General features: G+C 46.7%; 1 protein-coding gene across 1 annotated transcript; it reads left to right on the plus strand.

Annotated features, from left to right (window-relative positions):
• The first annotated feature begins 656 nt into the window (after positions 1-656).
• On the plus strand, positions 657-11364 carry LOC112546723 (carbohydrate sulfotransferase 8-like). The gene is made up of 4 exons (XM_025187534.2): positions 657-763; positions 5560-5697; positions 6531-6684; positions 10372-11364. Exons 3-4 carry the CDS (start codon positions 6582-6584, stop codon positions 11214-11216), a joined length of 948 nt encoding a protein of 315 aa, XP_025043319.2. The 5' UTR covers positions 657-763; positions 5560-5697; positions 6531-6581; the 3' UTR covers positions 11217-11364.
• The last annotated feature ends 1794 nt before the right edge of the window (positions 11365-13158 follow it).

Raw genomic sequence — 13158 nt, forward strand, 5'->3', positions numbered from 1 at the left:
GCTGATTCCTAGAGCCCTGTGCAGCTACAAGATTTTTTATTTCATCTGCATCTGTATCTGCAAAAATGAGTCATGGATATTCTCATTCACATCCATGGATGTGAATACCCATAGATATAAAATGGACATCCTCAAATTTGCGGGGTTCTAGATACAAAATTTGTATCCACATGCACATCCGTATCTACAAAAATGAGCCATGGATACTCATTTTGAAATCTGTGGAGGTGAATATCTGCAGATATAAAGCAGATAGTACATAAGAATGAGTCATAATGAAGTCTAAACATTGTAACTTTTCATGGCTTGTTCCCTTTCAATTGTTACAAAGAGTGAAATTATAATTTTTAAAATGTTTTTTAAAAGAGAATAACAAATGTTGGGGGTTTTGAGGCATGATTCAAAACCCACTGAGTCACTGAAAAGTCTCACATTGATTTTGGTGGTCTTTAAGTCAGGTCTTTAAGGATAATGGAACATGCAGTGAAGGAAAAGGTTAAAAGAGAGACCAAAGATCACTGCCAATCCATTCTTTATCATTCCAACTGTCTTATGCAGCCAAGAATGAGGCTTGTATAACACCTACAGAAAGATGTTATTGAGTAGACTGTAGACGTATACTTAAATCATACAAGGAAACACCTTCTTTTTCTTTTGAGACAAGTTCTTAAGCAAACAAAAAGCAAACTGGAGTCAGATGTGCAATACTGGAAGGAGAGGCATTCTGTGTCCAGGCTTTGCTGGGTCCAGCTATACAGAACAGGTATGATAAACTTACTCCCTCTCTACTGCTCTTTGAATATGTAGATGGAATTCAATGTGATTGTCTTTGGCCTCCTGAAGGTTTTCTAAATAATGGAGCAGTGTATTCGCTGTCTTTTGTGTTTCAAGGATGAGTTCTATTTTTGAATTTTGTGATAGGAGAATGGGATAGGATTTCTTATAGGCTCCCACAAACCCAGGCATAATTCTGTAGATGATACCTGTTTATTGATATTGACAACTAGCCATAACTGAATTTTAAAGAGAAGCCCAAGCTTGTAATGTTCTAGCCAGAAGTCTCTAAACAATTTGGATCCCCTCAAAATATAATCGATAGATATAAATACAAAATAGATATAGGGAAATAAGTGACCGTATGTGTTTCACATACAGTTTTATCTATCTATCTATCTATCTATCTATCTAGTTAAAAAAATTTCCTGTGGGACGACGGAGTAATGTCATCATGTCGTTCTGCAACCTGCCTGCCTCTTCTCTGACTCCCACCACCCCTCTCCCTAGCAGCCCGGGGGGGAGAGAGCCAGGACTGGCGTGCCACATCCCTGGCGGCTGTGGGGAGAAAGCGGGGGCTTGCCCAGCTTCAGCCCGGTGGCCAGGGGGAGGGGGCAGGCTGGGGCTGCCACGCTTTGGCCGGGCCCTCTCCAATGGTTGGGGGGAGAGCCAAGGCAGCCTACCCCCAGAGAGACATGGGTTGGCAAGTGTAGCTAGCAGGGGGCACAGCCCCTTAGTAAAAATAATTGGTAGGAGTTACATGGCTAGAAGAAATACTACACTAAAATCTATAGACTACTTCAAGCTTCACTGGATCCCACATTCTATCATTACTAATTTCTGTTTTCCTGCATCATTTAAAATATTCTTACATTTTTATTAACTTCTCCTTTTTGTGCTCTAATCCATAATTTTCTTCTCTACATGAAGCATGGCTAGAAGGCATAAAAGAAAGTCTTTTATGGACAAGACATTCCTGTCCTTCCAGAGCCCTAACTCTATTATTATTAACAATTATCAACTGTTAGAAATTTTACATTAATGTAGGGATGCCTCTAATTTTTGAAAATGCAGATGGAACTCAAACAACTATTTTTCTATTATTGAAACTATTTCCAGAACATTTTAACTTTTTTATAGTCTTAAATCATGTGATTACAAGACAGGTTTTTCAGTGGCACCTAAGATAGTTAGGAATCTTTAGGCACCATAGGAAACTCTAGTCAAAATCATCTACAATTTCTAACTCATTTCAAAATTTGCTCTAACTGGATAGATTCTCTTATAGCATATGGAAGTTTTAAAGTCCCTCTTTCCAACAGCCTCATAGTTGAATGGGTATTGCAAAGACTCATTAAAAACAAGATGAAATAATTTGTAGGGTGACCATATTTCCCTATGCTGAATATGCGACACCGAGTAAAATTACTCATATTCAAGTGAGTTCAAGAGCATTCAATCAGAAGTAAGCAGTACACACATTCAAAGTTACATCAAGTTGACCGTGTCCCTGTTTAAAGAAATACTGCATAGCTGGGTTCTTTTTATTTACCTTCTCACCTTAAAGGCTTTAATGGTCACACTGGGAGAGGTAACACAAAGAGAGGTGACACACATGCCTCTCAACCCATCTCAAACACAGGAGGTTAATCGACTGATACAACAAACTCTGTCCTGTGATCCCTGCAGCCTTCCATGCCTGGCTGGCCTGCTGGACAGGACGTATCTGCCTCTCCTGATCCCTGGTGCTGCATTCAGGCAGAGGCATGCGGGGTCACATTCCTCCTTCTCCACCCCCAATTTCTTCCATGTTTCACACCAGAATGTGGCCAGCAGCAGCCTTTCAGCATTGTGAGGGAGGGAAGGGCCGGGAGCTGCTTCCAGCTGGAGAAGAAGTAGAAGGAGGGGAAAAGATACTTTTACAGAGCTCATCTCTTCTCTTCCTTCCACATGGCCCTTCACCTCCCCACTTGATGCAGCTTGACATTTCTTGTCCACACAGTATTAAAAGGCAACTAATACCTCCAGGCCACCCACTTAACCCAGCCCCCTCTGGTTACAGTGCAGGCAGGAAGGGGTTAAGTCTTCAGCAGGGACCAGGGAACCTGCCTACAAGGGCTTCAGCAAACAGGATCAGAGAGGCAGCTCAGTAGGGGAAGGTGCTGATGTGACTGAAAGAACTGGCCCTTACTCCTTCTGGGCAGTATTCAGGGCAGGGAGCAGACTAAGAAGGTGCTAAATCCCTTCCCAGTGGCTGTAGTGGAGCTTGTAGGATTGGGGCAAGAATAGGTTGGAAATCCCCCCTTCCCCATGGCTTCAGAGCTTAGCTGAGAGGCTTCCCCAGGCCAGTGCTATGTGAGGCTTTGGCATGTGTAGGGCTCAGCTCCTCCTGGCCAGACTGGAGAGTCTTGGGCTTTCCCAGTGCACTGGCCCAGCCAGAGGAAGTGGGGGAAGGAAGGAACCTGCTGGCCAGGCTTTTAGTGAGCTCAGTGCTCTGACCAAGGGCTGGTTCTCAGCACCGCACTGGGAGTGGGCGCGTCCTACCGGAGTGAATAAGGAGGAGCAGTGAGGCTGGGTGGGGTGAGGGGGCAGAGGACAGTGAGGGGAGGAATGTAAAGGTGCTATGGGTGGGCAGCAGACCCACCTCATCATCAGCCACTGACCTCCCCACACACAATGCTACTGGGCGGGTGGCTGGTGAGCAGGGATCTGGCCAGCAGCAGGACCTGCCCAGTACTTATGGGGAGAGGTGAGGTAGAAAATATGGGACCATTTGCTTGTTTTTCAGAAAAAGTAGGGACACCGGCATGAGGGCTTAAATACAGGACTGTCCCTTTAAAAATGGAACATTTGGTCACCCTAATGATTTGTGTATGTGACTACAGGCATGTACAGGCCCACTGAAGGGGAGGAAGGGGGGCAAAGAGGGCAGTTACCCCGGGTTCCAGAAATTCAAAAGGCTCTGGGGCTATTGGCTGCTGTCTCCACTGCAGCAGGAGTGGCAGTGACTGGAGCCCTGGGCCATTTAAATCATGGCTGGAGCCCCACCCAGTGCACTTGGACCAGCTCTGAGGGCTGGCTGGGGATCAGGGAAGCAGGGAGCAGCGTGTTCCGGGCAACACTGAGAGCTGGCGAGGGAAATGAGCAAGAAGGAGTATGCATCCCCCTGGATCACTACTGGCCTATCATATCGCCAAAGGTCATCTGCCTGCTTGGAGAATGTGTCTCTGCTTGCAACTTCTCGAACAGCCCTGTATTCTTAAAACTGCAAGTGTCGCACAACTTCCTTGACCAGCCAAAGTCAATAGCAACGAAGTATCCCTGGTGATCCACCACCACTTGTATAACCACATAGTCCTTTCTGTTCATTTACACGTTGACAAAGGACTGATGTCAAATAGGGATGTACAGCTCATGTATCGCTCTACTGTCATTTAGAAACCACTTAGCCACAAAGCCATCCATTTTGTCCTGCACATCACAGAGAATCAGTCCTGCATCATAGGCTATGATTCACGGCCATGCACAGTTGCATGACAATAGCTCCCAAAGTGGATTTTCCAACTCTAAAATAAGTTTCCATTGAATGGAAGCAATGCAATATTGGAAGCTTCTACTGTATAATCACCACTCACTTCACGTCTGTGAGTGCAGCTCTCGTTTTGCTGTCTCCGCACTAAAGGGCAGAGGTGATTTCAGCACATAAATCCAGGAATGTGGCCTTATCCTTCCAAAGTCCTGCAAGCCACTGCTCATTGTCCCAAATATATGTCACAAAATGATCCCGTCAGTCCAGGCCTGCACAACATGCAGCCCGCAACTATGGGCAGCGCAGCCCCATCCAATCCGCCAGCCGGGTGGAGGAGTGGAGGGCCGCTGGGGAGTGGGAAGTGCGGCAATTCTCGCCGCTGGGCTGCCTGTGTGCAGCTCCTGTGCGAGGAGGCGGGGCGCAAGCCAGAGGGCGGGGACACCGGCAGATGCTAGGATGCTGGCATTACATGGTGTCGTGATGTCATGGCTGGCAACCGCCAGATTCAAAAAGGCTCTGGCAGCCTGGAAGGCAGAAGCCAGGTAGGGGAGGGAAAGGGGTTTGTGCTGAGGGGAGGGGGACAGGTCAGAAGAAAGGGGAAGGCACCAAGGGGCAGGGTGCAGGAGAGACAAATGCTAGGAGGCCAAGTGAGATACGTGTGGAGTGGTTTTTGGTTTTTTTTGCTCGACAAAAATGTTTAGCCCGCGTGTTCAGTATTTTTTCGGAGAGCATCCCTACTTGCAGCCTGCAGCTGTTTTCTTTGGAGTAATATGGCCCTCACTGCTTTCCAAGTTGTGCAGGCCTGTGTCAGTCAATGCTTGCCTCTCAGGCTCCATTGTCTGCAGCAGCTCTGTGAATGTCAACAACCTTGATTTAAAAAAAAAATTTTTTGCTGTCAATTAGCAATCTCTTCTCACAGAAATTGTCATGTTCCCCTCTGTTATGATACTTCCCTTACTTCCTGAGGGAGTTCTATTGCTCTGCAAATACTGGAGGATCATTTGTCCTCTGCAATGTTCTTGACAATAGTGCAGAGCTGTGAAAGCTCATAATTTTGCCAGTGATGGCCAACAGCAATAAGACCTGCATGCATATGAGGTCTTATGAGGTTTTTTAAAAGGTGCAAAAATGATGGGGAAGGTATAGCATTATGGATTGCCAAAAGTCGCATGCCAGTGTAGACGCTTTCTTGTGCAAATACTTTAACGCAAAAACTCTTGAGTTAAAAGTATTTGCACAAAATCTTGCCAATGTAGACGTAGCCTGAGAGGATACATGAAAACACCTGGAAACAGAGAAGTACTGTAACATCAGGGGTGAAAGAGAACTTCTGGACCTACGTCAGAAAGGACATCCATAGCCTGAGAAGGACTTTACCTGAAATAAGAATTAAGGTGAGAAATTATGATTTGTAACAAGTTCTCTTAATGTAGTAGGCTGTGTGTGTTTGTTTTATTAGTAACCTACTTTGATCTGACTGCTATCACTTGCAACCATTTCAATCCTACTTTTATACCTGGTGGAGGGGACAACAGCTGTGCTTATCTCTCATTGTTAGAGGGAGCAAACAAATTATGAGCTTACTTTGTATGAAACTTTTATACAGAGTAAGGTGGATTTCTCTGTGGTTCTGGTCCCACTGTGGCTCTGCACCTAGGTGCTATGTCAGATCCCTTTGAGCCTTCCCAGAGCTTAGCTGCTTTCAGTGTTTGTGTTGCTCTGATGTGAGCTGTGACTTCAGCTCTGCATCACTGGAAGAGACCGAAGGTTCTGGCTCAGCAGGGCTGGGTTGTGGGGCACTTGCGAGGACAGATAGATAGGCCCAGGGGTGTTTCAGCACCTCAAGTGACAGTCTCAAGGGGATCTCTGTGACCGAACCTGCCAAACTCAGTTTGTAGTGTAGACATGGCCAAAACCCATCATACGTGTATGCAGAACTTTCCAGCACTGTGTGCATTATACAGCAGGTGTGAGGGACTATGGCTCTAGATGTACTTCTGGATGGGTAGGCCTGGGCCATCTGGAGGGGAGGTAGGACCTGGCACACCGGCTTATGAGGTACTTTTGTGACAGAAAATTTATAATACTTAGAATATATATTTGTTAGAATAAAAAGCCTCTCTACAGCACATTCCTGACTCTCTGACCTCTTATATTGTCTAGCATGTGATATTTTTGTAGCAAAATTCCTATAATAATAAGCTGTTTCTCATTTTCTTGTATCTAGGGAGACAAATTTAATGCACAAAGGCCACATCCTTCTCATTCCTGGGAAAAGATGGTGTACAAGGTGCTTCAGAAAGCATTCATTTCCTTTGTCCTAATTTTCATTCTTGGAAGTTTTCTTTCTGGGGTATTCTACAGGCGGCAAACAAAAATGAGTGAGTAAAAAAATATATCAATAGAAAGATTTTGTGGTTTTGGAACAGTGACCATCTTTTTTTGAGAGTAAAAAACATGCACCACTTCAAAAGTGGAATCATAAATAGTTAGTACAATAATATCGATAAAATATCTGAGGGGGTTGGCCTGAGAGATTCTTCTGCCACGTGTAGAGAAAAGAGAGCAAGAAAAAGCCACATTTGCCACTGAAATTAAGTGTTTGAAGATGCATAACAAGATGTTGTATTTAAAAGTGCTGCATGGGATCTTTTCAGGGGGAAAAGGCAAAATGACACATTTATTGGTAATACACACGTATAGCAATCAACACTTACCATATGCATATGATATATCACTCACACTCACACAAGCACACCCCGTTTTGTTGTGGTTACCAATAGTTGCTCCTCCAAACTGCACTGGCCAGGTGAGTTTGGTGAGGGAAGGGTGGAGCCAGGCTTCTGCCGATCCGGATCGGTGCTCCCATGTTGACAAGACAAAAACCTGGGTTCTCTCTGCAAGATGCCTTAGATTTATAGTGTCTTCCCTCTCCTGCAGATCTCCACCAGTTACTCATCACATGCATACGCAATATCTGTCAGAGTTGTCATATGAATATGCAGTGAGACATCTGTGGCACCTTCTTTTGAGTGGTGTCTCAATGCTGCCACATTCTCCTTCAAAGAGGGTGCTTCCAAAAGCAGGCACTTACTGCTGACTCCCAAGGGGTCCATATGTCCAGTCTTCTTTCAATGATCCAATTTCACAGGTTCCATTGTTCTTCTCATTGTTCTTGGATCTGGCTTCTACCCCTCTCCAACCTTTGCAAGTGCCCAGAGGTGCTTTTCTTTCATGCCTTATACAGTCACACCTCATTCACTCAACAGGACAATCAGTTTCGCAAAAGGGGTACAAAGCCTACAACCGTGGTCACCAACCCATCGATCGCAATTGACTGGTCGATCCTGGGGGGCCAACCAGTCAACCGCGAGGCTTTTGGGGGCCCCCTCTTGCTGCCCCCCACCTCCAAGGTGAATGCCGTGCTGATGCTACTTCCAGGGACAACGGAGGTAGCATGGGCTTCTGGCAGGGTTGGGGATGTTCTGCAGCTGCACGCAAGGTCCCAGAAGGCTGCTCTTCTTTCCCCCTCCCTCCCAACAGTCGGCACAGTACCTAAAACTCCGGTCTGTCATGCGCTGGGGACTTTGTTCCCCTGCTGCCTTCCTGCACACAGGGAAGGGGCTGGGGGTCCAGGACTGAGCTGGCTCCAACCGCTCAGATGGCGCGCGCTGCCATGGGGAGTGGAGGAGCACGGCACGTGCTGCCGGAGCAGTTGGGGCTGGTGCAGTCCTGGACTTCCCCACGCAGGAAGGCAGGGGAATAAAGTCTCCAGTGCTCCGGCTTCGGCTGGCGCAGTCTGGGACTCCCCCCTCCCCCATTCCCACCCAGCCCAGGAAAGCATCAGGCATTCGACTGACCAGTGTTTCAGGTACCGCACCGTTGTTTGTGGGACTGGAGAGCAGCCCGTGTACTTCCTAGGCCTTGGCATGCAGCTGCAGGATCCCCAGATACCAGTCCCTGTCCCCTCCCCCGGCCCAGACCCCCACAAGTACCCTGCCCCAGCATCCACCGGCACCCTGTCCTCTGCCCTGGTCCCCATTGGCACCCTGCCCCAGCACCCACTGGCACCCTGTCCCTTGCCCCAGCCCCATTGGCACCCTGTCTCCTGCCCCAGCATCTGTCCTCTGCCCCCACCAGCACAGTTGGGGCCACATTAGTGAGGCTTGAGGGGTTTGGAGGTGGTGTGTTTTTGTATCTCACTTGTGTGGCCCCAACTGACTTTTCTGTGGGTCAGTGACCCCTGACTCAAAACTGGTTCCCCACCCTTCTCATAAATAAAGACAATGCTGAAACCTTGTGTTTGACATAATATTTTATTTAAAAATGAATGCTGGCCAACAAGCCCCCAGTTGGGGCTAAGCCCTCATCTGGCCACAGCATCATACCACTCCTGTGCCCCCCACCCTGACCCCAAATCTGAGCCTATCATACACTGGAACCCCCTGTCCTGAGCCTCTCGCATCCCCAAACTCCTGCGCCCCCGCATACTCAGTCTTCTGCCACAACACTCTTACACCATTGTGCAAATCTGTGTCCTGAGCTCATTGTACTCACAACCTCCCTGCCCTGAGCCCCTCACTCGCCACAACCCAAACTCCTGAATCCACAAACCTGTGGCTTGGTCAGCACCCCAACCCTCCACCTGAGTCCAACACTCCCCAGCCTGGAGCCCCCTCCCTGAGCCAGCATCCCCTTCTCCACCCCCTCCTGCATCCAAATTCCCTCCCAGAACTTGCACCTCTCACCTTTTCCCACACCTAAATCCCTCATTCACACCCCAGAGCCCGCATCTCCTGTCTCAACCTAGTGAGGCTAGACTGCAGGAGCTTTTCTGACAAACATCCTCTTTTGGCAGCCTCTGTATTCCTTGTTCCATAAGGAATGAGGGGATTCCAAAAGAGGGGTTTTCCCAACATTTTGGCCCAGTCTAGATGGGCCAAATGTCGGAAAAATTTCTTCCAACAGAAGATCGAAAAAAGCGGAAGTGTAGCCGTATCCTGACAGTGTATAAGGGCTGTGGATAACAAGTGATGGAGAGAAGGGGAACAGAGAGGGCGGGGCCTTAAGTAAGGGGTGGGATCCTTGGGGAAGGGATGTGGTAGATCTTGGCTTGTCCTGACATTTAAAAAGTGATCTTGGGTGTAAAAAGGTTGGAGACCACTGGCCTACAAGATTTCTATGTAAAAAGACTTAATACAAAGTTTCTATGTTCTATATGAAAGTATACAACCTTTCTATATACAGTAAAAGGACTTATACAACAAAGCTAAAGACCTATTACAATGCTAAAAGGACTTGATACAAAGTTGAAATAAAAATGTCAATGAGAAAATTATTAATACAGAAATTAATGAGCTGTATCTACAAAGATTCTCCCTAAGAATAATTCTTCTGCCATTCATTTCCCAGGTTTTTCTAAAAAGCCTTTTAATAATCATGATAGCTTGTGTTGCATGCCTGTAACAATTCACTGTAAACTAGAGTTTTGTATTAATCCTAAAGTGCAACGTTAGTTCCTCAGGGAGTTAAGTTGTGTTTTCTGATTTTTTTTGGCATGAAAAGAAAACTCTGCTAAATTGCTTTACACTGGGGCTACGTCTAGACTGGCATGATTTTCCGGAAATGCTTTTAACGGAAAAGTTTTCAGTTAAAAGCATTTTCGGAAAAGAGCGTCTAGATTGGCACAGATGCTTTTCCGCAAAAGCACTTTTTGCGGAAAAGCATCCGTGGCCAATCTAGACGCGCTTTTGTGCAAAAAAGCCCCGATCACCATTTTCGCGATCGGGGCTTTTTTGCGCAAAACAAATCTCTGCTGTCTACACTGGCCCTTTTGCGCAAAACTTTTGCGCAAAAGGGACTTTTGCCCAAATGGGAGCAGCGTAGTATTTCCGCAAAAAGCACTGATTTCTTACAGTAGGAAGTCAGTGCTTTTGCGGAAATTCAAGCGGCCAGTGTAGACAGCTGGCAAGTTTTCCAGAAAAGCAGCTGATTTTCCGGAAAAACTGGCCAGTCTAGACACAGCCTGGTGGTTTATCTTCCTTTCTTGCACACATCTTCTTTTGCAGCTCCTAAGGAATACTGGCCCATGAATCAAGTTTATCTCAAAGACATACTGAACGCTACATGCCTGATGAACAATCTCTCTCTTTCAAAAAGAAACCTGACACATGATGTTGCAAGACAGATCTTTGTGGAGCATAACCACAAGTTCATCTACTGTGAGGTGCCCAAGGTCGGCTGCTCCAGTTGGAAGAAAATTATCCTTCTCCTCACAATGAACCTGAGCAGAAAGGCTAGTGAAGTACAACACAGCCTCATCCACCTTACCCCACTGATAAAGAGCCTGAGTATTTACCCTTCTGACTACCAGGAGAAATTACTGAACAGTTACACCAAAGTGATGTTCACCAGAGATCCCCTGGAACGGTTGGTTTCAGCTTACAGAGACAAGTTCCTTCATTCTGAGCCATACTATAGTATCACTGTTGCAAATGAGATCAAGGCCATGTTCAGGAAAAACAAAAATTCAACTGAAAATGTGACTTTCCAGGAGTTTATTAACTTTATTCTGACACAAAAACAAGAATATTTGGATGTTCATTGGAAACCAATGTTTCTACTCTGTGATCCTTGCAACATTCACTATAACATCATGGGGAAGTTTGAGACATTGGAGGAAGATTCTAAACATGTTCTCAGGATCATTGGAGCCCCAGAGGATATGCACTATCCACATCTTAAAACATATAGCTCAGAGAAACGTACGACTGATGATATTACCTTGGCATATCTCAGAAAGCTGAGCTCAGAGCAAATTCAAAAGATCAAGAAGCTGTACGAGATGGATTTTGCCTTGTTCAACTATTCTTATGATTTGAAAATGAACCTTTATGAGAATGTTATAATATGAAGAGAGAGGCCATTTTATTCATATAAAATCAAATGAACTTTCCACAAAGATAATTTTGGTTGTTTGAAGGTAGCAGCCAAGTACTGTTATTGTTTGATAGCTCACTAGAAGATTTACCCAGCATTGCTCAGGTCCGTAACTCATTTAAAAAAATAAAATGAAAATGGGCATGTTACGTTTAAATCATTTTTCCGGAGTGGAGCTGGGAAGAAGGGTTCAGTATGCAGGCTGCACCGTGGAGAAAGACTTACCTCAGCCCTCTCTCACCCCAGTAGCTTGACTCCAGGTGAGAAGCGCCACTCCATGGCTGCTGCAACTCCAGGTGGCACAGCTGGGGGAGGGGTGCCTGTCCCCCAGCTGGAGCAGGTCCAGATTCATCTGCCTCCTGTGCTGCCCAGCCAGAGTGAGGAATGGAGCAAACTGTGCACTTTCCCCTCACTCCTTGATGAAGTGGAACAGCCAGCAATATTCCTGTACAAATTGGGGGTAGAAGCTGCAGCCCCTCCCCTCTGCTCTCCATAAAGGAGCAGGGGGGAGGCTCAGCGCTGGGGCAGTTCCAAAGTGGGAGACGGGTGCTTCTAGCCAGCCCCTTTCACCTGCCTGGTAATTCTTTCTCTCTTTTATGAGACACAATCCCATTCCAGGCACTTCCCATTTTCCTGCCACAACCAAACCCTTACCTAGCTTTAAGTTATGATAAGAGGAAGCTGTTTACCAAATTTGGTAGTCCTAGCTCTTACCATATAGCAGAAATTCTTGAACAAAGAAACGAACACACAGACAAACTTTCTAAAATGTATAGTTGATGGAGCTATTTGTTGTAGGCACTCTTCTATTGAATCAATATAAGAAATTACATCTGTATGAGCTTTTCCAACCAATGATCTGATTGCTTTGAACGTATCTGAAATTCATAGAGACCATTGGCATGGTGGGGTTATAGGATGGAGAATATGACCTTCCTATAGGAAGATGTTTTAGACTGTAGGAGCAATGAGTCTAGATTATTTTGATTTTAATTAATAACTAAATACAAAGCAGCACACGTGCCTACCCATGTAGGAGCCTCCAACAGGAATCCACTATCAGACAGGCAGATGGCTGACATGAAAAGGTATAGGGCACTAAACAGAATCATCAGTACATAGACCTCTGGATATTGCTAGAGTATGGCAGCATTCTCATCATATCCCCATCAAGTCCCCTACCCTCATGGGTGTTGGAAGGAGTTGGCCTAGATGGGGCAAAGCTGGCATTGTGCCCTCATGCTGCCTGGAGGCTTTCCCCACTACTCCCCTTGGCCAGAGTCCAGCCAATGGGAGCAGCAGGAGGTCATGTCTGAGACATGATGCCTGGCAACATGGTGCAAAAGCAAGTGAGTGGTCCCTGCCCCCTCATGCCCAGACCCCGCATCCCTACTGTGACCCTGAACCACCCCCTGCCAAGATCCCACACTCCCAGGCGGTTCCTGAACCCTCCCCCTGGCCAGATACCCCACCCCTAGCCTGCTCCTGCACCCTCTCTTGTTCCTGCAGCTTCCCTCCTGGTCAGACACCCTATGCCCACACTCCTCCTGAACCCACCCTTGCTCCTGTACCCTCCCTCCTAGACACATACTTCACCTTTCCTTGCTCTTGCCCTCTCCCCTCTGGCCAGACACCTTACTTCCAGCCTGCTCCTATACCCCACCTCCTGCCCAGATCTTGAATTCTCACCTCTATCCCACTCACTGGCAGCCCTGTCCCACACACTGAACACCTCATTTTTGTCCCAACCCCAGAGCCTGGGTGAGGGGGGTCCACAAAATCCACTAACCCTGGAACCACAGAAGAGAAAATCTGGCCCATGGGAAGCCTTGAACCTCAGTCCTCCCTGTCCCTTCCCCTCACCCCATGGAGATGGAGCTCCAGAAGAGTGAGGTGTCTTAGTTGGGGGCCACATG

Source organism: Pelodiscus sinensis, chromosome 4 (genome assembly GCF_049634645.1).
Source record: "Pelodiscus sinensis isolate JC-2024 chromosome 4, ASM4963464v1, whole genome shotgun sequence".
In the NCBI taxonomy this organism is placed as follows: Eukaryota; Metazoa; Chordata; order Testudines; family Trionychidae; genus Pelodiscus; species Pelodiscus sinensis.

Excerpts from the sequence above, each read along its gene's own strand:
- LOC112546723 (XM_025187534.2), top strand. The coding sequence starts at position 6,582 with ATGGTGTACAAGGTGCTTCAGAAAGCATTCATTTCCTTTGTCCTAATT. Across the intron at positions 6,685-10,371 it reads CAGGCGGCAAACAAAAATGA|CTCCTAAGGAATACTGGCCC; the intron begins GTGAGTAAAAAA and ends CTTCTTTTGCAG.